General features: G+C 36.6%; 1 protein-coding gene across 6 annotated transcripts in view; it reads left to right on the top strand.

The window, feature by feature from the left end:
• The window catches only part of LOC126198472 (zinc finger protein 391-like), a 158,892-nt gene extending 134,706 nt beyond the window's left edge, over window positions 1–24,186 (top strand). For all 6 annotated transcript variants that reach the window (XM_049934824.1, XM_049934823.1, XM_049934822.1 and 3 more), the window contains 2 exons: window positions 6,005–6,317; window positions 22,102–24,186. In XM_049934824.1, coding sequence (XP_049790781.1) covers window positions 6,005–6,317; window positions 22,102–22,530 — 742 coding nt within the window. In that variant the 3' untranslated portion in view covers window positions 22,531–24,186. The remainder of the gene's footprint in view (window positions 1–6,004; window positions 6,318–22,101) is intronic.
• The last annotated feature ends 1,921 nt before the right edge of the window (window positions 24,187–26,107 follow it).

The raw sequence follows: 26,107 nt of genomic DNA, 5'->3' as shown, positions 1-26,107 counted from the left end.
ACCCTTTAATTGGTAAATAGTGTCCCATTTCTTCTCTGCTAACTTAGGTTTGAAGGCGCTGATGTTGGTGCTATTCTAGATCCGCTTCTTCTCAATTATTTTAGTTGCTGTTGGTACAGCAAACCTTAAATATTCAAACACCTGACAATATTGATGTGAGTAATGAAAATCAACACTTTGAAAGTTAACACTGTCTTTTACATTTTTGTTGACTATTACATAATCTATCTTACTGGAGCTTGACACTGTTACTCTAGTGTCAGTGTTCACTATATTTGTGAGATTATATGAGTTTATTATATCTGTTATTTTCAAATAGGTTATACTACAGGAGTTTGCATCAATATTTGTCTACAACTTTGCTAAGGCCAGTGGGGCCTGTTTGTCTAATTGCCCTGTTAAGTCTATCAAGGTAGCACAACACATATGTATTTGGTGGGCAGTACATACCAATAACTTTGTTTAGTTAACCTGCTTGGATGAGTGTTTATGTGGACCACAACACTAGCCATTTAAATTGTTCCTTCTTTGCAGTATTGTTCAACAAATGAGATTTTCTTAAATGGAAGATGTTCATTTACAAATATTGCCACTCCACTCCCTTTGTGTTGTTGCCTGCAGTAACCATCTGCTAACACATAACCATCTAATTTGTGACACTCAATTTCATAATCTTTTAGTCCATGTCTGTAATTACTAACAGGTGTGGTGAATTCTCATCCACAAATACTTGCAGCAAATTGAGTTTATTCCTAAGATCCTGCACATTTAGATACATTATCCTAAAGGGCATTGGTATTTTACAACACTTTGTGACATGGTATTCTGAATCAGTCAAATTATTACACAAGTCTTTAACACTGCATTGTACTGACAATTTACTCGCTTCGACGTCGGTTTCTTCAGCATGTGAACAGGGTTCTTTCCAGTCCAGGGGCTTGGTTCAGTAAAATAGTGTTGCTTGAAACTTAGCCTAAAAAAACTAATTGATTATAATCTAAGATGATCGGTTCCATGGTTTTATGCTGCTCCTTACAAAGTTCTGGTATCTGGTTCACTAACTTGAGCTTTCCAGTTCTATTTAAGTGAAGTCCGTGCCTGGTATGTTCTTCACGTTTCAGTTTGCTTCAGTCTATCAAGTGCACATGATTTAGTTTTTTATGTAGTTTCTGAAGTTTTAAATTACAGTGCTCATTTTCTGTATTAACACACAACCACTGGGGGAGATCATGTCACACTGGTAGGTTTATTATGGTAACATTTGTGTTGTATAGTTTTGGCAATAACTTCCCGTAAACTGCGAGTGATGACTTACTTTCATTTTTGTAAACATCGTTGGCACTGCCAACGATTACAAAATGGTTGTCTTTTTTTTTTTTTTTTTTTTCAGATTGTTTGTTTCTGATAAATTCTCGACTACAGCACTTAATGTAGCTCTGGGTTTAACTTTTGCGAATACCGAATATTCATTGTGTAAAGCTTCATGAAGGGGAGCTGAAAGGTTTTTTCCATGGCTGTCCGCATACAGTAATAACTTTTTTGTGCTTCCAAGTGTTAGATTTTTTTTTTTTTTTTTTTTTTTTTTGTTGTTTTGGCTTTTATCAAAGGATTTGTTATATTTACTTTCACTTACACTATTCACTGTTTCACTGGCTGAGTCTAGTGCTGAAAACTTATTCAATGTAACTGGCACACCGTTTCTAGTGCTTTGTTTTTGTTTTCCACTTTCTTGGCAGTTTTATGTTCTGTTTTTGGACTTTACTGTAGTCCACATAAATTTATTTGTAGTTTCAACATATTCTGTGTTTGATATTACATTTGTTTCGTCATAATTAACACTTTCTTTGGTTTGAAAATCACGTTTAACAATATCAATACTGTGACTATCTTCCGCCACTGTTTCACTGTTGTCACTAGACCACAAACTTTTTTCACTTAAGAGGTTTTTGTTTTCTTGTTTAAGGAATGCTATTTCTTTCATGTAGGTTTCAATATCACTATTTAATAACTTGATAATTTCGTTTTTTTGTGTGTACCATGTTGAGAAGATCTTCGCGTTCGTCATGCACACAATCACCACAGGTCCAACAAATATCTTCATTTATGAACTTCTGGTTTATGTTCACACACCTCTCATGTAACCAGAAGCTGCACTTGACACACAGGATGCCCTTCATCACACTTTTTTACATGTTTTACATGACAAGGTATTATAAAATTGCTTTTCTACTGAGTTTGATGCAGCACTGCACTGACCTATCGGTGCCATCATGTCTGAGAGTCCCGTGTAATTCTTGTTGGTGTTGAATTCACATGTGTGTAATTATAGAACTGTAAAATATCAATACAGCTAAGATGATTTATACTATTAGTAAATGAGTCTATGTTCACATCCCCTACTATTATAGTCTGTTTTTTATGAGGCAAGAGTTTGTCAACAAGTTCCTCTAAATGACAGAAAAATTCTTCCATGTTACTGTTAGGGGATCTGTACAGTCTAGCTATTATTAAACTGCTATTTCTAAGCTTCATTCTTATTGCAGCTATTTCAAAAACCATCTCACATAAAAGTTTACCTACTCAATCAATTTTTTCACACTGGACATTATTTTTGACATAAATACCAACACCCCCACCATTTTGTTGTTTCCTACAATAGACACTGACCATTTTATAATTACTTAAATTAATGCTCCCTAGATTCCTCACTTAGTACTGTTTCTTGAAACTGTGTAAAATAACTGTCATGGGATAGCTGATGTCTGTTTTCAAACATCTGGAAGCTCATATTCTTCACCATTTGTGTGAGTCTTCTGTGACCTAAACAAGCATGTCAGTACTTTCGTTGACCTTGATACATGCCAGTATGACTAGTTGATCTTATTTGATAAGGGTTCCACATGCTTGAGAAATATTCTAGGCCAGATTGCACATGTTTTTGCAAGCAACTTCTTTTAGAGACTGATTGTATTTCTTCCTATTCTACCCAAGAATCAAATATGCCACCTGCTTTACGAATAACAGAGCTCAAGCCATAATTCACTTTCATATTCACACTAATTGTTACGCTCACATATATTTATGAATTAACTGATATCAATTTGACTCACTAATATTGTTGTCATTGAGTACTACATTATGTGAATTTCAGAATTATACATTGCTGTACATTTAAATCAAGTTACCAATCTTTGTACCATATTGAAATCTTATAAAGAGCTGACTAGATATTTGTGCAGCTCCTTTTGGATGGCACTGGGTATATAATTGTAGTTAACTGTGTAGTGTCGGCAGACTTTCCAACACTACGCACTCTAATTGAAAGAGGCGGCCAAGATGCACGCGCTAACTCACGAAGGATGGAGTGAGGTCTGAAACAGGAGACTTAATTAATGTGATAAAGAAAATACGTATCTTTGGAATATACTTAACTTTTAATACATCCTTGTATACATCGTTCTTGATGAGACATCTGGAGATTGTGGCGATACAAGTGACTCTTTATATACAAGCTATTTAAGGCTAATGGCGCCTTGCTAAGTCGTAGCCATTAACTTAGCTGAAGGCTATTCTAACTGTCTCTCGGCAAATGAGAGAAATGGCTTCGTCAGTATAGTCGCTAGCAACGTCGTCGTACAACTGGGGCGAGTTCTCGTACGTCTCTCGAGACCTGCCGTGTGGTGGCGCTCGGTCTACGATCACACAGTGGCGACACGCGGGTCCGACATGTACTAATGGACCGCGGCCGATTTAAGCTACCACCTAGCAAGTGTGGTGTCTGGCAGTGACACCACAAACTGCATATTCTGTTAAAATCTTAGTTTACTATTAGTATACTTTGTCAGGTCATTAATTTTCACTGTGAACTGCAGGAGTCCCATTAGATGTCCCCGTGTACTTCTAACGGTTCTTCATCTTTTGACTTTCCATGCAAAATAAAAAGCTGTGTCCTCCCTGTCAAGAAATCCTCAATCCAGTCACAAAATTTGTTTGATACCATGTATGATCATACTTATAATAGTAAGTGGTGACGTCACACTGAGTCAAATGATTTTAAAGGCTCAGGAAATACTGCAGCTATCTAACTGCCTTATTAATGGCTTTCAGGATCTGTTGCGAGAAAAGTGCAAGTTGGATTTTGGATAATTGAGTTTTTGAATCTGTGCTGGTTGGCATTGACTAGGTCATTTTGTTTGGAAATTTCAAACTGTGGATTTACTTTCATATAAATGTCTAGTAGGTGCCTTAATGACACTTGACTTCTGGCACACATTGATGCAGCCATCAGTCAAGAAATGTTTATGGGCTGTTCTGTTCAAATCAGTATATCCACTAAAAATTGTATGTAAGCATTGATTGAAATATACTTTATAGTAAAAAGGAATATTTTCACTGATCCTCTCAGGAGATAACACGGCAAATATGTATAGAGTAAATAAAGTGTTTATTCAGCAAAAGCAAGCAGTACAAATATTGCGTAAAGTAGTTAATTACACATATTGCAGAGACCTTATTAAGGATTGTGAAATTCTTCATCACTTCATAATGCATTTAATCCTTAATTACTTATGTTACTGACAATAAAAATCAGTCTGCTGAACTGCAATGTACACAATGATAATAGAAGTTGAAAAACTAATTTTCATGTAGACTTTGCTTCCTTGTCTACAGTTCAGAGTAGAGTTTATGTATTCTGATGCCAAGATTTCAACAAGCTCCTATTTAATACAGTGTAAGAAACTGGGAACCCCATTGACTTATGAAGAAAATTGCAAACGTACTTTATTAAGATACATCTTGTACACATTTCTATAAATGATCTGAATATTTAGTGTGGAGGATTGAAAATATGTGTAAGCTACATGGCAAGTAGCAAAGTTCATTGTAAATCTGCACGACATGTAATAATGTACTGTAAATAGATTTAGCATTGATTGGTGTAGCTAACTACTTTCTTTAGAAAAATTCCATTATAATCTTAGTAAATATTAGGCTGTAAATAATAAGACATTTTACTAGTTACGTTTCAATGTAACAGGCTTTTGAAAAAAAATTGATTGTGTTGAAGGAAACTAAAATAAAATATTAACTTACCTATATGAAATAAACCAATATGAAATAAACAGAGGATATTTAATAGAACTACGGAGGCAGCAGCTTTTTTAAAAGCAGCCACTTTCTTTGTAATACACTTGATGAAATTTTAGCTGACATAAGTGTGACTAACAATGAGCAGTACAGTGAGAGTTTGTTGTTAATACTGTACACAGATTTAGTCTCTATTATTTGCTTGTGTTATGTTAATTTATGCCATAACTTTTTCCACATCCCTGAAGTTTCTGTTCCTAGATTGGATCAGCGGAACGTGAATGAATGAATGAATGAATGAATGAATGATATTTTCAGTATTATGAAAAGGATAGATTGTTACTCGTCATAAAGATGACACATTGAGTTGCAGAGAGACACAATAAAAATAGTGTAACATACTTAGTTTTTGGCCAAAGCCCTCGTCCCATATTTGGCATGATTAGGTTATACCATGATGTCTGTTTCATGGAAAGTAGATTCAAATTTTGCATTAGACTGTGTCCTGAGTCATACTTTTAACTCAACATTTGATGATAATTTAAGCAATGGGTTACCAAGAACATTCTCAACTTAAGCCATGTTTGCTTAGATCAGGTACAACCTAACTGCTCAGCCATTTGCAATTGCTCAGCCACTGACATTGATGTAAATACTGGAACTATAATGAATGATGAATGTGTGTCCAGAACAATACAAGATAAGCACAGGAGTTGCCTCTGTCCAGCATCATGTTTTCATTTCTCAATATTCACCTTCCTCAGCACAAAACAGAATCTCCCTCTGAGCACTACCACTTTGTGTTCATTTTTTGTATTTTGTTCTCCATTCGCTATTTAGGAAACAAATTAATTTACTAAACTGTGTACTTTTTAATTCTTTAATTTACATCTCTTCACCTGTGCTTTATTTATAGGTACAAACGACAGCAGCTGCAGCAGAAAGGTGTACTGCCAGCTGTTCCTGATCCTGAATGGGTTGGGAGGGGTGAGGAAGTGAGCCAGCAGTATCTTGAGAAGTTGTCTGAAAAGCTAGGAAGAAAAATAACAGTGAAGGAGTTGCGCGAGAAAGAGTCGCATCGTGAGAGAACTCAAAGCACAACGAGTAAATATCGGAAGCTTAATACTGCATCAAAGACAAACAAGAATGTTCGTGCTGAATGCTTTGTGCTGCCTGAGACAGCAGATCACTCATATGTCAGTACAGTCAAGGATACCATCATTGAAAAGGTAGAACAACATGAACATAATCTATATCCTATTAATGTATTAGCTTTGCCATACAAGATATTCATTGAAATACATTTTGGTACAATGTTTCTTGAGCTTTCACAAGTCTACTTTAAACCACCTGCTTCAGTTGGAAGCTCAACAATATGTTTTTTATTTCGTCTTTCTCGTCATCATTCAATTGTTTGTTAGCTCTCAATCGGGATCTATTATGATCTAACTTCTTCATGTTTTGCTTGATTAGAGACTCCTGCATTATACCAGGCCTGTTGTAAAAATTCCAATCACTGTCTTCCTTGGCCAAACTCTCTGTGTATTGTTCCTTCTAGAACATTTACAATGAAAGGCTTTTGTCATGTCATGTGACCAATCCACTTGTATCTTCTTCACACTCTTGTTCTCATAAATGACATTCCTTTGCCAGTCCTCTGAAGGACTGCCTGGTTGGTGGTTTTCTCTCTCCACTTCACCTTTAACAGGTATCTCCAGCACCATAATTAAAATGCTTCAAGAGATTTTGTTTCATTTTTGCATGTTGTCCATGTTTCACAGCCATAAAGTACTACACTCCAAATGCAGCTCTGATCACCTTTTTCCTCACGTCAATGTTGTTTGATCAAAACATTTTTCTTTTATTCATGAATATTGTTTCTACTTCTGTAATTCTTTGTTTTATATCTTCTTTATTTCTTCCATCTTTGTTTCTCTTACTTCCTAAACATTTTTATGACCCTGACTTGTTTTACTTCCTGTAATTTCAATAATTACTTCTTCCGATGCCTTGGTGCACACAAAAAAGTATTTCTGAGTTTTTTGAGTTAATTTCCATTTTGTATCATCTCTTAGTACTGTATCCAAAACTTCCAAGATCCTTTGAAGATTTCTTTCATCTTGAGCTGCTACAGCTATGTCATCCACAAATCTTAGCATCTGTGTTCATTTTCTATTTATTCTGTTATCTGTACAGTATTCTTTGCAGTCATTCCTTACTGCTATATTTAGGTGTTAAATAGGAATGGTGACAAGATTGCAACCTTGTCTAACACCATTAAGAAATCAAATGTTTTTTCTATTTATTATCTTTACTGTCACTGTTTGTCTGTATATTTTTTTAATTGTTCTCCTGTCTATATAGTCTAGTTTAATGATCTTTAAAAAATTCTAGTTGACAGTGTAAGTAAATAGGTGAAGCTAAGTGTTAAAAAAAAAAAAAGGCAGCCTAAAGCTTTCTCCAGTTATACTGCAAAGGCTTAGGGTAGCTTCTGCCATGCTCTTACCTGCTAGAAAGCCAAACTGATCTTCAACTATATTGGCTTCAGTCTTGTTCTAAATGGGTGTTTGTATTATTCTTGTTAATATTTTTGAAGTGCAGGACCCTTTTCCAGGCCAATCAGAATCTGTCTGACAATTGATTTGTAATAATGTTTAAACATGCGTATGAACTCTGATCCAGTTGTTGTAACATACTGATGGAGTTGGCAGGTGGAGAAAGGACTGTAACATTTTATGTGTTGGTACATCCATGTGGGCAGAGCAATTGTCGATAAAAGGAATGAGTTTTTTCTTCATTTGTTCTTAATTTTCTTAGTATCTTCCATCAGCCATCCCCTATATGTTTATCTTGTCATCGAAGCCTTCACGTTATTATTATAGTTAGTGGGTAGACTGTTTACACCTGTGAACAATTAAATTAAGTTACTATACTATACATTTAGCTTTGATTTTCCCTAACTCTTCCTAAAGAAGCTGAAAATTAATCCATTGAGAAAATTAGAAAATCTTAGACAGAGGTAAAGGTGTCCCATTTAATACGAGAGTGGCATAAATCGCTCTAGACCAGCATGACCCTGTTGGGGCTGTGCTACCACAGTTGTCTCAAATACTTTTTCCGCATGAGTATATGACCCACACCATTTGGTACAGCAATAATTCCATTGGTAATTTTTTTTGGTCTGCTAAATGTAGTGTCTTGCATGTATTATAGTTTCATGTTTTATTTTGCCTCTTTCAAGGATGAGCATAGCAAAATTATTGTGAAGATATTATCATGCTGCATGATTGAATTGATAAACTTCTCTCAAATAAGGGCACTATAAATGTTGATATCTGGTAATTTAAAAACAAATAATCAAATTCACATAAAATTTCCACGCAGTCAAGGATTCCATTGCCAAGAGATTCGGAGACAGTCATTAACTGCTGTGTCATGACTTAACAGTGATCCATGAGGTTCCAAACTATTTTTTCCACTTTCAGATATGCTTCTCCTCCAATTAGCTACTGATAACTAAATGTCGTACATCTGGCAGTGTGATATATCATAATCATTGTAACTCAGATCACATTAAATATTTTTCCACATAAATCAGTAGTCAAAATTTCAGCAAAACCAGAGATTATTTGATAACAGTATTTAGCCATCGTATTTGCCGCACAGGATTAGCCAAGTGGTGTTAGGCGCTGCAGGCATGGACTGTGCGGCTGATCCCAGCGGAGGTTCAAGTCCTTCCTCGGGCATGGGTGTGTGGGTTTGTCCTTAGGATAATTTGGGTTAAGTAGTGTGTAAGCTTAGGGACTGATGACCTTAGCAGTTAAGTCCCATAAGATTTCACCCACATTTAGCCATCGTATTTAGGCTTCAATTTTAATTATGATCTATTTATTTGAAAATCATATTTCTTCCATTAAATAATTATCATCCATTTCTAATAAAAGGGTCTTCAATAATAATTCAACACAAGACCACTTAATAATATTTAACACCTCATAACATTTTATTTTATGTTAGCAATATACATGCTGTTGTCACATAGTAAGATGGTACATTAATTTACACATACAACACTTTTGCAAAAAAATATGTGTTTTCATTTTTATAATAATTAACAACCATCTTAACATGACTAGAAGCATCTTGTTGTGCTGCATGACTGTTGGCTTGGCTGCAAGTTGGTCCAGCATCTCAATGTCAGCAAACATTACCAGAAGACCCTTAATCTGAAGACAAGGCTCCTTGTGGTACATGAAATAGACAAAAAAACACACACATTTTATAGCATTTGTTAAATATACTTAATGTAATGAAACTGTTAATCACTTATTGAAACAAAAATATGTAACCTACTGTACAGTGTATTGTGATGGTGACACAATTCTTAGTGAAAGTGTTTCAAAGTTTCAAAATTACAAATACAGTTACATACATTAAGCTTAGTATTGGAGGAGAAATACACCAATGAAACTGATTATGTTACAGCAAAATAAGTGAAAAGAGATTGAATGTTTTAACAGAAGACTAAGTATATAGTAGCATAGTACATGAATCCTTTTGCCACTGAGCTTATCAGTCAGGAGTGTTTCAGTGAACAGTGTACTGTTAATTGGATTCAGTACAACATGTACATTATGACTGCACAGATTGTGTGAATGAGCAATAAAGTGCTCTTGAACATTTTTCAAGAGTTGTGGATCATGCCAGGTTGCACCTGTGCTTTTTGGATGATAAGGTATGTTGTGCTAGCATCAGTAATACTATACTGTAGCTTGAAAACGTAGATAATGGTTTGCCATCAGGCACATGTAGTCAGAGCTGGAAAATTGTTGCTGTTTTCCCAGTCTCATATTAAATGAGATACCAATATACTACATTAAACTGATGTGAAAAGAGGTGTAGCTAACTTACCTATGGAAGACTAGGTCAAAATGTAAATGGTAGGAGTTAAGGAGACCACTCATCAAATAGTAGAAGTGTTTAGTCATCAACAGGCACTGTTGTGGACAGGAGGAAGGGGCAGCAATTGGACGGACGACTGGTGGACAGGCAGCAGGTGCACAGGCTAGGGATGCAACACACCAGGGCCGATGAATTGGTGCAGTGCACTTTCGTGATTCAGTTTCATTGACGATATCCTAATGATCTGGATTCAGGGCCAAGACACCCTATCTTCATTCCTCCTCAACCTCAACACCTTCTCTCCCATCCACTTCACCTGCTGCTCCTGGTCGCAACATGCCACTTACCTGGATGTCGACTTCCACCACTTGGATGGCTTCATTGACACCTCAGTCAATATTAAGCCCACTAACCACCACTAACACTACATGCGTTTTGACAGCTGTAATCCCTTCCACACCAAAAAAAATCATTGATATATAGTGTATTTGCAGTGATGATTTTCAAATAAATAGATCATAATTAAAATTGAAGCCTAAATACGATGGCTAAATGTGTGTGAAATCATATGGGACTTAACTGCTAAGGTCATCAGTCCCTAAGCTTACACACTACTTAACCTAAATTATCGTAAGGACCAACACACACACCCATGCCCGAGGAAGGACTCGAACCTCCGCTGGGACCAGCCGCACAGTCCATGCCTGCAGCACCTAAGACCACTCGGCTAATCCTGTAGGTGGAGAACAGTTATCACAGTATAGAAAAACTATTTATTTTCTTTATTTTGAAACTGATTCCAAACAGTTGTATTTGATGACATTTTGAATTAATTTAAAAGAGAACAAATAGTTGTTCTACGTAGCAATAGTATGGCTGAAAAAACTGTATTCCCACTTCTCTGGGGAAATTGTGAACTTTTCCTGTCAATGATGGGAATATGTGCATCAAGGGTTTGTTTAATCCATTCCCTGATTGGGTGCTGAGACATGAAATTCAATAGTTTTGTTTCTCTTAATTTATTTATTTTATTTATTTATTTATTGTTCCGGTCATGGAACGAGTCAATACATGAAATTATAACACGATTGTAGAAACAGATAAAATGAAATATAAGAAACATATTCAGTTGTAGATTGTAGAAACAGATAAAATGAAATATAAGAGACATATTCAGGCGACACGTCGTTAGTTTAAATAAAGAAAATCAAGAATGTAACACTGGAATTTGCTTATCAGGAAATGTGTGTCACAACTACTAGAGGAGATTAACAGTTTCATTACATTAAGTATATTTAACAAATGCTATAAAATGTGTGTGTTTTTTTGTCTATTTCATGTACCACAAGGAGCCTTAAAAGCGTTTGGGCTACTGCTAAGATTTTTGAGTTCTTGTGGTAGCTTATTGAAAATGGATGCAGCAGAATACTGCACTCCTTTCTGCACAAGAGTCAAGGAAGTGCATTCCACATGCAGATTTGATTTCTGCCTAGTATTAACTGAGTGAAAGCTGCTAACTCTTGGGAGTAAGCTAATATTGCTAACAACAAACGACATTAAAGAAAATATATTCTGTGAGGGCAATGTCAAAATTCCCAGACTATTGAATAGGGGTCGACAAGAGGTTTTCGAACTTACACCACACATAGCTCGAACAGCCCGTTTTTGAGCCAAAAATACCCTTTTTGAATCAGAAGAATTACCCCAAAAAATAATACCATATGACATAAGCGTATGAAAATATGTGAAGTAGACTACTTTTCGTGTTGAAGTGTCACTTATTTCAGATACTGTTCTAATGGTAAATAAAGCGGCATTTAGTTTCTGAACAAGATCCTGAACATGGGCTTTCCACAACAGCTTACTATCTATCCATACGCCTAGGAACTTGAACTGTTCCGTCTCGCTCATAACATGCCCATTCTGTATGATTAAAATATCAGTTCTTGTTGAATTGTGAGTTAGAAACTGTAAAAACTGAGTCTTACTGTGATTTAACATCAAATTATTTTCCTCAAGCCACGAACTTATTTCATGAACTACATTATTTGATAATGTTTCAATATTACACACAAGATCCTTCACTACCAAGCTGGTGTCATCAGCAAACAGAAATATTTTTGAATCACCTGTAATACTAGAAGGCATATCATTTATATAAATAAGAAACAGCAGTGGCCCCAGCACCGATCCTTGGGGAACGCCCCATTTAACAGTGCCCCATTGGGACTGAACATCATTACCACTCTCAATATTGCGGAGAATTACCTTCTGCTTTCTGTTCTTAAAGTAAGAGGCGAACCAATTGTAAGCTACTCCCCTTACTCCATAATGTTCCAGCTTCTGCAGTAATATTTTGTGGTCAACACAGTCAAAAGCCTTCGTTAAATCAAAGAAAACACCTAACGTTCGCAACCTTTTATTTAATCCGTCCAAAACCTCACAGAGAAAAGAGACTATAGCATTTTCAGTTGTTAAGCCATTTCTAAAACCAAACTGTACATTTGACAGCAAATTATGTGAATTTAAATGCTGCAATAACCTTGTATATACAACCCTCTCGATAACTTTAGCAAACACCGATGGCATAGAAATAGGTCTATAATTATCAACATTATCCCTGTCTCCCTTTTTATAAAGTGGCTTCACTACCGAGTACTTTAATCGGTCAGGAAACTGACCACTCCTAAAGGAAAAGTTACAGATATGGCTAACATACATGGAACAATACTTCAGTATTCTGCTAGATACCCCGTCATATCAATGAGAGTTCTTGGTCTTTAGTGATTTAATTATTAACTCAATCTCCCTCTTGTCAGTATCATGGAGGAGCTTTCAGGTAACAGTCTCGGAACACTTTTTTCTACGAGCGCTATATGATTCCCTGTTGGGACTAGGTTTCTATTTAGTTCACCTGCTATATTCAGAAAGTGATTATTAAATACTGTACATATATGCGACTTATCAGTAACACGGACATTCCCACTACGCCCTGATTCTATATCCTCGACCTGTCTCTGCAGACCAGCCACTTCCTTTACGACTGACCATATGGTTTTAATTGTATCCTGAGACTTAGCTATTCTATCTGCATGCTACATACTTTTTGCCTTCCTAATAACTTTTTAAGCACCTTACAATACTGTTTGTAATGGGCTGCTGCGTTTAGATTTTGCCTGTTTCTAACGTTTTGATATAATTGCCACTTTGTTCTACAAGATATTCTTATACCTTTAGTCAGCCACCCAGGCTGCCTGTTTGTGCTAGTACCCTGTTTTGAACATTCTAACGGAAAGCAACTTTCAAAGAGCACGAGAAAAGTCTTGAGGAAAGCATTATATTTATCGTCTACTGTATCAGCACTATAAACATCTTGCCACTCTTGTTCCTTGATAAGGTTTACAAAAGTCTCTACAGCAACTGGATCAGCTTTTCTAAAAAGTTGGTAACTATATTTAACATGTGTTGCAGCACAAAAATCTTTTAGACTTAAAATTTGTGCATCATGATCCGAAAGGCCATTCACCATTTTGCTAACAGAATGCCCTTCTAGTAATGACGAATGAACAAAAATATTGTCTGTGGTAGTTCTACTGTTCCCTTGCACTCTCGTTGGAAAGAATACGGTTTGCATAAGATTATATGAATTAAGGAGGTCTACCAGCATCCTTTTCCTTGCACAATCACTTATACAATTTATATTGAAGTCACCACATATAACTAACTTTTTGTATTTCCTATAAAGTGAACCAAGAACCTCCTCTAGCTTTAGCAAAAATGTTGTGAAATCGGAGTCTGGGGATCTATAAATAACAACAGTTAGAAGTTTAGCTCCGTTAAATTTAACCACACCTGCACAACATTCAAACACCTTTTCAGTGCAGTACTTTGAAACATCAATTGACTCAAATGGGATACCGTTTTTCATATACATGGCTACTCCCCCACACCGCAAAGAGCTCCTAGAAAAGCTGCCAGCCAACCTGTATCCTGGTAAAGGAAGCCTCTGAATTATCTCCTTATTTAAGAAGTGTTCAGATATACCAATAATTTCAGAGTCAACATCTATAAGCAGTTCACTAACTTTATCTCTAATGCCTTGTATGTTTTGATGAAATATAGTAATTCCCTCATTAATCGGATACCTAAGCTTTGTCGAAAGTGGTTTCTTTGTTAGAGAGACTTCCCTTAAGCAGGAATACCTGTCAGCTGACTTCAATCTAAAAAAGGTACAGCTATAACACCCACAACTACCGGAATTAATACGTTTATGTCCCTCAGAGCACCAAGATATTATCTTAGTTTTGTCTTTTATGGTCTTATAAAATGTGGACTGAGGTGTGCCAAACACACATAGAATCTCACTTTATGACTTCTCATCCTTGAATACATTCAAAATTTTTAAGTTTATCACTTAGCAGAAGTACTGTCATTTTTCTCTTTGACATAATGAGAATGCAACACGTTTTCCTCAAAGATAGACACTGTTTGTTCCATTTGTCTTTGTCCCCTAAAATTTCTTCCCATGCAGAGGAACGGTAACCTCACATGTCTGTCCCCTGACATATCAAAACCACATAACACATAGCCTTACCCATGACATACAAAACCAAACATTTGGTTTACCCCTTCAAAAATTGAAACTACTTCAACAATAGAAACAATCTTGCTGTGTATATATTTAAAATTCCAGATAAAATAACTGTTTAGATATATTTTTCCTCGCATTCACCCCAAATCAGGTGACTTCCACTTATAGAGGTTTCTGTCTTATTGCTTACAAAGTTTTCTCTCTTATTCAGATTTGATTATTGTCCTGAAATCCAAGACTGTGTATCTGTGTTATCATTTGTATCCTAGAAGTACTATTTACAAATTTCCATCAGAAATTTACTTAACCTGTAACTGACTTAGGCGCACACGTTATCAACCTACACTAATGCTAAAGCAATGGGAACAGTACAAAATAATTGGTAAATGTAATTTTTGTGTACATCATATTTTGGACTAGATTGGATTGGAGGTGCAGTGAGGAACAGCGGCAGCAGCAGCAGGAGGAGGAGGAGGAGGAGGAGGAGGAGGAGGAGGAGAAGAAGAAGAAGCTGCAGTAACTTTCAGCTACATGAGATACGATATATAAAGAACTGCATCTGGGCACCTCTGCAGGTGGCAGATACGGGAATGCCTACCAGATATGGATGGTGTGCACCAACTATTCCTGCTGTAAAAACTTATTGTTTGACCCTTGTTAACGCCTCTGTATCTTTTATATCTGTTTAGAAAAATAGTGCCTGACCACTGCACATGATGGAAACTCATCACAATGAAGCAAACCTCCCAGAAACATGCTGCTGCTTATATTTATTATTTAAGGATCAGCTAACCATGGGGAAGTTTTGGACTTAAGGATCTCAAGATGTAAGATAGGCAGAGAATACAACTTTTATTTAATCTAATCAAGTGAACAATTGACAATGAGTAATACAGAGCAATGTTCTGAAAATTGTAGCAAACTAAAGTGACTCTAAACTCAGTTGGCCTCATGTTTAATTGGGATACTGCAGGAAACAAAATCAAAACGACTTCCACATCTGGGGAGGTCGCAAAATCAAGATGTGTGAGACAAATATTTCATACAGATAACTGAGCATTCAAGGACATAAACAAATGATTTGAATGAGAGCTGTTCAGAAAATGGATCACACTAGTGCCTGACAGAAACTTGCTTTCTTCAAGTACAGTAAGAAGGTTCCAAATAGCAGCAGACAAGAACTAGGAAGTGAATATCCTCATAAAATCAAAGTTCTCTTGAGAATTTCCGAGCTCCATTTGGAGGGGAGAGTGAATGCTGCTGCCAATCTGACGAATGCATATGTTCCCCTGTCTGTGTAAAAACATGGGAAAGCATGAGAAACTTCCCACCCAAACCTTGCAAAAAGCCTCATTAAAATTTGTGACATTGGTACTGGTTGCAAACACTCTATCCATTAGTTAACACCAACCACGCCATGTATGGTGGTGGGGTTGTTACTTTGGAATGGACAGTGGATAGTCCTTAATTTTGGAGGGAGAACTTTATTACACCAGGGAAGCACTGGTATGTGGCCTCCTCTTTTATGTACATACAAAGGCAAGTTTCACCTCAAGCATCCGCGGCAGAAAGGTGTGGTATCCGGCAGCATCTATGCCTGTGGTACATGGATTAGTGCAAGCACAGTAGGCATTTTGAGAAACGAGACCAGCTACAAAAACTGCCCCCCCCCCCCCCCCACAGGAGGTGCTTGTTCATTGCTATTGAGACACTGTGAAGAGCCTTTTGCTGACATATATGGGACTGCCAAGCTCTATGGTCCCACTCTCTTCTGTTGAGAAATCAATTTCTTGTCACAGCAAAAATGTACCAAGCTCAATAAATTAATTGTTGTGTAATTATGACAGAGCTGAAATGAAGTCACAAGCAATATGTGACATGCATGTTGCAATACTGACTAGCATTAAAAGAGAGAGAGAGAGAGAGAGAGAGAGAGAGAGAGAGAGAGAGAGAGAGAGAGAGCAACAGTAACTGCAGCAGAGGACACATTTGCTCTCTCACAAAATGAGCCCAGGACATCAAGGGTAGATGATCACATAATACCATTAACAGACCAAAGAAGAAAGTGTAGTGAGAAAAAATGAATCAAAATATAGTACATGAAGAGACTTAGTTAATAGGGAAGCAAAAGATATCTAAATAAGAACCGCTGAAAGAGTGAGCCTTTACATATTATCAGAATTTCTTTGAATTTTGTAAGAAGTCTTTCAATAAGTTTCTGTTAGGATAGTCACTGAAGGTTTCACACATCGCCCTTCTGATAGCCAAACACATTTCATTTGGCATCCTTCTACCTATAGTCTTATGCGTTGTTATACACCTGTTCCACAGAAATTGCTGTTTAATAAAGTTATGTACAGAGACTGAAACAATGTAGGGTCCCTCCCATCATCCACTCTTTTACTTGACTTATATCCATCCATTGCTGAGTTAATTATCTTTCTATATATCAGCCACAGTTCCTGTTCATGCAGACGCCCAGAGCTAAAGACTTTTACTTCTTTCTTGAGATACGTCACTATTGCCTCTTCATGTACATTACTGGACAGGTAAATCTTTCTAATAGGTTTAGTTGTCCTTTATACTGTGCTAATAATTGTTGCTGCAGTTACCTGGTATCAGTTTCAGTGTGGACTCCCTCAAAGAGGTCATTTGTCTGTTTCCAACATGAGTTGACTCCTGAGCTATCTGTTGTAGATTGATTTCAGAAAAGACATTTAGCTTTGTCTTACAATATGTCTTGTCATGTCCATCACTTACAGACCTGTAACTATCCCAATCAGTTGCAGTATGATTAAAGTCTGCTAACTTGTGATCATATGGGCTAGCGAGCAGAGATTTTCTCAAAAGTTGTCAGTTATGTCTGAGGGTGTGTCTCATGGTCAGTAGGCAGAACCACTTATAAGTTCATGCCCAACTTTGATATCGAGTCTTGCGAAACAATTTCGCATGCAGCTTTAATTTATATCTTGATGTATTCAAGCTTAATGTCTACTCTGCAATGCATACACCACATCTGTTTCCCATTAGCTTATTCTTTTGATGTACACTTAGATTAACTCCAAAAATATCACTACTTCAAGTTTCGATTTTAGACAGCTTTCTGTACTTAGTATTGTGTCAGTTCCACTGTCTTTTACAAGTGCTTTAAGCTCTGGGATGTTGTTACAGATGTTTCCTCAGTTGATCACTAGTTTTTAAAAGCATCATTTGTGAAGGGGAATTTCTTTTGGTCTTACACTAATACTGCTATCATTAACTGGACTTGAAGTTGCCTATTCTAAAAATAATAAATAAGAGAATAAAAAATAAATAAATCTAGTAGCACCTGACCCACTATCAGCTACCTGGACAGCAGCCTCTGTTGTATAGTACATCCCCGACCCTTTTAGAAAAACTCTACAGTTCTCAACCATGTGGCTCAACTCAGTCAGAGCCTAGCTGTTCACAGAACCTTTGAAGTTCACTCGAGTCAGAACCTGGGGAACAATTCTGTAGTTTGTGAGTTTCAGAACTACATAGAATTTCCATGAACAAAGCTGATCATTTCATTCTTGACTGCCACTTGCTGGAAAGGTCCAAGTATGACTTGGGAGCACAGGCACAAGGCATCATTTGTTCCAACATTCACCACAATCTGCAACTGGTAGCTCATTGCTCTCCGTGTGGGTGCAGGAACAACCCCTTCAATGTGTTGAATGAATTCTCCAGGCAGACACATGAAGTGCACAATGTGATCCTTCTTATCTCTTCCGACCATATCCATAAGAGTCAACAACTTGCCTGATACATCCAGTATTTCCTGGATTTGGTATGTGACTTTAAGTAATTTGCTGAGAACACACTCTCGCAACACCTTCCAATTACTTATTAGCAGTAAGGGTGATTTCCAGCTGCTTATGAAAAGCAACCAACTCATCCTGTGACTGAGAACTAACTATCACTCCCGTAGAAGAAATTGATCAGCGAGTGAAAAATGTGGATATATTACACTAACCACAGGGGGGGGGGGGGGGGGCTAAATTGTGTTTGGTGCCATGTATTTCTCAACAGTAACCAACTAAGGTTTAACTCAGAGTTAACCGTGCTGATTCTTTTGTAATTTATGGATCTGTCACACTACAAGGATCACTAATTTGCTTTAAGAACTAAAGCTGCAAGACCAAAGGAGGTGGTTTGTTATGTACTGAGAGAAAAACCTGGGATAAAAGTAACTGATTCCTTAAAGATATTTGGAAGTTTGCATTGGGAACTTTTATGTTGTCAAGGTTATGCTCACTAACAGACATGCATAAAAAATCATAAAGAGCAGAATTTCGTGAAAATATACACTACTCTTGAAGAGGAAACTAGATGAAATGCAGTATAAAAGTTACTGGAATGCAATACAAAAGTTATAATATGTGCAAACACAATATTTTGCCCAAGCAGTTGACTTCATATGAGTTACGTTTACTTTGCGAGTGTGAACTAACTATCACTCCCGTAGAAGAAATTGATCAGCAAGTGAAAAATGTGGATATATTACACTAACCACACATGAACCCATTGCGGTTAATGGAAAAGTGATTTTCTGAACAACACATTATTGTCAAAGTGTATAGATTACAAATTGGTAGCTCACAGCCATCAATTTAATGTTAAGTAGGCTATGTTATGCAAAAAAATGCAGACTTACAAAAATTCTCAATAATTCACATAGTTATATACAGAAATTATATGAGAATGATTGTCTAAACAAGAATAAATCTGCAAAAAATTGGAGAAGGTGCAAATGTAGTTTGTAACAGACATTATTGTACAAATTTTATGCAGCACTCACAATAATTTGAAACTAAGCAATTTATATACTTGTTTATATACTTGTTTTGATACAGTCAGTTGAGGATAATGAATAACTGACATGAAAATATCTAGAATTTAGAATTGAATGTATTAGACACTTGGACACTCTCTTATGCAAAGAAAAATCCAGAAATTGGCTGATATATGTAGATAAACATGCAAAATTGATGAATTTTGTACCAGGTTGATTTATTAACAATGTCTACACTATCTTGCCATAGCATCAGTTGGTTGCACTAATTGTGTGTTGTTGCACAACTCCCACTGTGTTGCTGGGTGTCTGTCAATTGCTTCAAATTTAAATCTGCCACACTGTTGCCAATCATGATGTACTTATCATAATGTGGTTCTTCAGTTTCTCCTTATGCACTAGTTGACAGAATAGCCAAAGAGTGTTCTGCCAGTTTTTAGCATCCAAAGGACACAGTATTTTGGCAGTCATGCATGTCATCATTGTCATGTGCACTAGCAAACTGACCTCTTGGGAGGTGCATGTTTGACTGACTTACAGCCCCTCACCCAGAAATGTGTTGTTGACCAAAGATAGGTTTGCATTGAAGACTGTTGCCAGCAATCCCTGGTAAAACATCCAGGCTGCATCAGTGTGGACGTAGGCACTCCATCCACCCCAGATGCCAGCTTCTTGTTTTCTCTGAATGCCTTCCCCGTAATTAGACTTAGTGTTGGTTCTCAAGCCTTGCTGAGACTATAGTCACAGTCTCTATGTATTTTGATGGCCTTTCTAATGATGTTGTCCCAGTATTTCGGTGAATATTATGCCCACTGATGCTAATGCTCATGGCTTTTATGAGGGTTTCTGCCTTATCTGTGTTGCAGGTTAATCATTGCCTGCTGTTCATCTATCAGCCTCAGATTGGATGTTGTGTAACCTCTCGGTGCCTCTCATCATCTTGTTTTCACTTACTGGTTTCCTTCCTGTTGCTACGTGGTGTGACTGGTTATGCAGCAGGTCCAGCCATTGTGTGGTTCGTTGCCAGTGAACTAGGTTCCCCAGTCCGTGGACAAGACAGTTGTACGATTCTTACGTGGCCTTGTAGAATCATCTTACATACTGCCGGCATCTGTCTCAGAAATCCAAGTTTACAGCTGTTGATTAATTCTCTTCATTAGAAATGTTCTTGGAAGGTGCAGAGCAAATCTAAGGACTGTGTTCTGCACTGTGTGCAGCCTTGACTGTCATTACAGCGGTGCTTCACCACACCACAGTGCTGTACTCGAGCAATCATCTCATAAGTGCTTGGTACAGTTTGATGTCGCATTGTGTGGGTAGCGTTGTAATGTGGCTCGGTGAGGGATAAATTAAGTGCAGTCTACCTAGCACTTTATCCATTACCTCGCTGATATGTAACTGCCATGCTAAGTGTTGGTGCAGGATGACGCTGAGGTATTTGCCAGTGTGAAATCAAGGGATGGAGCCTCCCATGATTTGTACTGGTCATGCCCACTGTACACTAATATCTGGCATTACCTGTGATCGTTCAAGCCAGAGTGGCTGCTTTTGTGAGCATGTGTCTGTTTTCATTTCTTTTCTGAAGAAGGCTTTATCTGAAAGTTCATTGTGTAACAATCTTTTTGTTGTGCCAGGCAGCAGCTCATTGTCTCATCTTTATGATGAATAGCAATCTATCTGAACTCCACCTCACAAGCAAGTCCTACATGTAAATTTTGTTTGCAACATGCATTATTCTCCAAAACATCTGATAGTAAAGACATATTAATTACCTCATGGTCTGTAGTCCCAGCATACAGTTTATTGTTTCGTTCTTCAATTCCAGCTAGTTTTCTTTTTTAAGCACTTTCAGTTGTAGTGGCAGCAGCATCACTCAATTTATCACTCCCAATGTAGAGATTAGACACTACTGGGATGTCAAACACTGATGTAGATGACGAATCAGGCAAATTTGAGCACCCCACAAATTGCAAAGTGGAGGTTATTTGCCTCCTCTGTACCAAAAAACAAGGGAGAATTTAGAGAGTGAAAAGCTGTGTTGGAAATTGTCATCCACTGAGGCAGCAGGAAATCGCATTCATAAGAGACAAGGCCTTTCTACACAGCAGCTAGCTCTATCGTCTCCACTGGTGATTGTGACAGTCAGTCAAAATCACTGAGTGACAAACAATGTTGCGAGGTGTTCCACCTATAGTCTGTCAGGGTAAAAACTCATGTTTGCGGCCTAAGGGGTGGCCTAATGGCAGGTGCCAGCATCTATAACTTTGACGCTCTTAACATCAGTGGATGACATTTCTGGACATGGGTAACTATACTCAGTTTTTTCCCCAAGACAACCTCTACAACACTCTAAGTTTGTCACAACATTTCTGCGGCATCCTGCATACCGTGCCTTGCTTCATATTCGTGAATTTCCTGTTTCATGATGGTGTTTACACAACAACATGAATAAATGATTTACTAATGTTGCATTTCTTTAAGTCTAATGCATGAGTGTCATGATTTCTGTTGATTTCTGCTGATTTTAATACACATGGAAAAAAACTAATATGTCACTGAAAGCTGAAGAAACTATTTCAACACTCATTTCCGTAATTATTTTCATAACTGATCTAAAGACATTTTTTAATCTCTAAAACTACTGTTTATTGGTTTAGAACTGTATTATTGAAAAATGTCAAGATTTTTTTGTGCTTTGTTACAGACAACAGATGCTGGAAATAAAGATAGTGAGCTTGCAGTTAAACGGTTAAGTGATGGAGAAGAGTCATCTGTGCATGAGAAGGAAGTGCAATATGAAACAAACCCTGTGAGTGAGAGGGTGTTTCTTGTACAATGCAACAGAAATAAGGGAGAACAAATAAAACTTCTTGTGGGCACAGAAGTATCAGAAGATATTGGCCATATCGAAACTGAACCACCAACTCTGCAGCTGGTCTATCACAACAGCCCAAGACCAGGTACATTATCAGATGTTGAAGGCAGAGGTACTCGTGTTGAAGTGCAAGGTGGTGGTTACCTTACAAGTAACTTTGTAGCACTTTCGGGAATAGAGACTGAAAAAAACAATGCTGCACCTACAGTAATTGTTGTTGTTGATACAGATCAGAACTCAAGCTTAGGTACTGAATGACTTCTTTCCATATTTCCAGCAAATTGAGGCATACAATGCTCTCTGACATAAATTGGGCAGAAAAAAATTATTTACCAATGAGCAGCTGTTGCAAACATGCAGAAAAGGCATTAAGTTGCCAGCTTTCAGAACTAGGTGCCCTCCTGGAACATAGGAGGAAGGGATAGGAGGAAAACAAACTGTTTATTCAAAAGGATACCTGAAAAGACATTCAGGACCCTAGTTGAAGAAAGACTTACCACATGAGAAATGGGTTGTTATCAGATGAGATTTGAAAACCTGAGGACTTCGAAATGGTCCAATGGTGAGGAAGCAAATCAGAGATGAGTGGAAATACATCAGAAATAAGCCAGTAAGATCTGGAAACTGAGTGCAGGAAGAATGGTAGCCAGTGAGAAAAAAATTAAATGATAAGAGAGAGAAAGATAAGGAAAAGAAAGATAAATTAAGGAAAAAACTGGAAGAATCACTGTACATTGTGGCCAGATGGCTGGCAGGAACATAGGTTGTGTTGTAGACAATTAGTGAACTTGCTTAAAGCAAGAACAAACTTTGAAGATATCTGCCTTATGTGCCAACTACAGTGGGAAAGGGCCGTGTGACCTTGCTGGACCCTGTGATTTTGGACTGTCTGAGGGAACAAATGATGATTCACTGTATGCAAACTTCATGCTTACATACATAAAACCACCAGAGATAGAATAGTGGAAAGTGGACAGCTATGAACCACACATGCACTGGATCAACAAGTACTATAGTTATGTGGAAATTGTCGGTGTAAGCATCAGCAGGAGCAGTCACCTTTACATCTAACTTAGCAACAGTGTGAGCCCCCGCCTGGAGCAGAGGAAAGTGGCCTGTGACTCATATTCCACTTCTTAAAGCAACTACATCAGTATCTAATATCTAACTGAAAAATCTAGTAGGAGGAAGAGAACGCACTCTGGAAAGCTAACAATTTTTGTTACAGTTAGACCGCAGTTCAACCGTGAGGGAATTATTACAAGTTTAAAGTAACTGGTTAAGATATTTTTTGATACTGCTTTATTTAAAATATACTAAAATTTGTACAAAGCAAACAACATACTTCATTTAAAACAGGAAGTAAACAACAAAAACAAGTTACAACTCATGAAACTTTGCGACCACATATTGTCATTAAACTAATAAAAGGTATTAACTTCATTACAAGCAGAATAAACAATTCAGCTTCTGAGTGCAGAATTTTCTTCCATCCATATTTCACTTATATGTTATGTCTTTGTAGAAGCTTAACAGCAAAGGTAGTAATGTTTCTATGTCAGCCACTAAATTGAATATTCAGAAATTTGAATGTTCAAGAAAATGTACACTGCATGAAAATAGAACTGAAGAAAAACTGCTTGAAATACATAATACTGTATATTGATTGCTACATTTTTGGCATTTGTACTGCAACCAATTAGCAATATTCTGTAATTATTTTAGTCGATAGCAAAATGACATTATTACAGGAATTATTGGTCTGAAAGGTTGTGACCATTTATCTACAATGAATCAGATGCCTTGTGTAAGACTCAGTTCTATGCACTTACATGCTAATCTATTCTTTATTATTTTGTTGTTATTACATTTCCACAATATCTGTGTAAAAAGTTTTCTTCATAATAAATATCATGAGACCTACCCAAATATTTAAAATTGATATTTACTATCACAGTTCAATCTATTCTATATTTTTTTTAGCAATCACAGTCAATAAATTCTATAAGGATGCCCTTTATACCAACTTGTTATACTGCAAACATTATAGACAGCAAGTTGCAAGGATCAGATTTCAGGAAATTAAATACACCTTGCCAAGTCCATAAGGGGTACAATATGTACTATTAATTATAAGAAACATCTTTAATGGTTCTCTGTAATATTCATTTAAGTCCATTATCTTTATTGGGACTTGAGGTATAAGTGTAAAATATAACTTTCAATGGAAGAAAATTGAATAATACATCTCTTTTATGACTTTTTTCCCCCTTGAAACAGTGGATTCAGTATTTTCCACTTGTTAATAAAAGAAATATAAAAATAATACTGTATTAGCCTATACAGTAATGTGAAGTATTACTTTAATGTAAATAGTAAATACCAGAACCTGTAATAGGAATGTATACAGGTTTACAACAGTGGCAGTGAATACATATTTTTGTTTATTATATGGCAAATTAATACCAGCATTCTATTCCTGAAAAGTGACACATAGAAAGTGATATACAATCATATTTCTCACTGTGTCTCCAAGTGAACTATAATGTTGATATTCAAAGTTCATAACTTAAATGAATGCATTTTGCATGTTGAAACATATTCACGAGTTATGTTAACCACGAAACATAGTGGTGATTTCAAATCCAGTTAGCAGGTAGGAATAATTTTCTTAATTCAAAATATTCTAAGGAAAGCGGAAGTAGCTCTTTTCATATTAATTCTTTTGTTGCACTTGGTGTACAAGATCCTTTTAAAGTTTCTCCAGTAAAACTTTTAAAAGTAGTCAAGAGGTATTTATCAAAGGGTAATTTACATAGGAAAAAATAAAAATTATTTGTCTGTCAATTTTCATACAAGGTAAATTTTTTGTATGCATTAAACATCCTCGACGTCAGTTTGGGGAAAAGTCTTTGGTGTATGTATTGTTGACAGTATGTTGATGGCTTCAGAGCTGAATTGCTGGTGAGAGCACATAATTCTCTTACAAGAAATATTGTATTCAAAGACATGCAAATACATCTGAAGTAGCTAATAGAATAACTCATTACTTAAGAATATAACAGTAGTTTCTTTTTACAATAGCTGCCTTCTCATTCTTCCAAGAATCTATTGTATGCTCATTGTTAGAACTTCCATGATACTGTGTTGCCTGTCTGAATATTTTGATATGTGTTCTGACAGTTTACATGTTGCAATAGCCACGATGAAGAGATCAAAATTTATTTGGCAAAGGCTGGTCATGTGTTGATGTATTCTGCAAACAGGTAAATCAGAACTGCTGAGAATTGCACACATTGCATTTATGGATTATATGAAACCATTTGATGGGATTGTAAGTAAACAATGTAGGAAATGTTTTTGGCAATAGCTTTACAGTCCATATAAAAGGAGCTATAAAATTTTTGTTCTGACATACTGCTGGATTAATGAAGTTCAATAAACTGACAGTAATAAAATGAGATGTCAGCCAAGGATGCACTCTTTCATCAATGTTGTTCATGTAACCCATTAACAATATTAGCTAAGTAAGGAAAGCAGAACAACCTTGTGATTCCAACGAAGTTGGCTGAAGACATTAAATATCTTCTTTGTTGCTGACAACTTTCAGACAAAAACATGGAAACATCTTTTCATTTAATGCTCAATGTTTTTTCATTTAATACTCAATATACCTAAGTGATATAAATGAAGTTCATTGCATTTCTCATAGAAAAATTATTTAATTGCAGATCAGTGTCAACAGTGGGATATTACCACAGGTTACACTCTTGAAATACCTTGGCTGTGACATTGCCCACGACAATGAGTAAGATGTTGAAAATTAGGTATAAAT

The sequence above is a fragment of the Schistocerca nitens genome, chromosome 8 (genome assembly GCF_023898315.1).
Source record: "Schistocerca nitens isolate TAMUIC-IGC-003100 chromosome 8, iqSchNite1.1, whole genome shotgun sequence".
Classification (NCBI taxonomy): domain Eukaryota; kingdom Metazoa; phylum Arthropoda; class Insecta; order Orthoptera; family Acrididae; genus Schistocerca; species Schistocerca nitens.
This window is presented reverse-complemented; position numbering and strand designations above follow the sequence as displayed.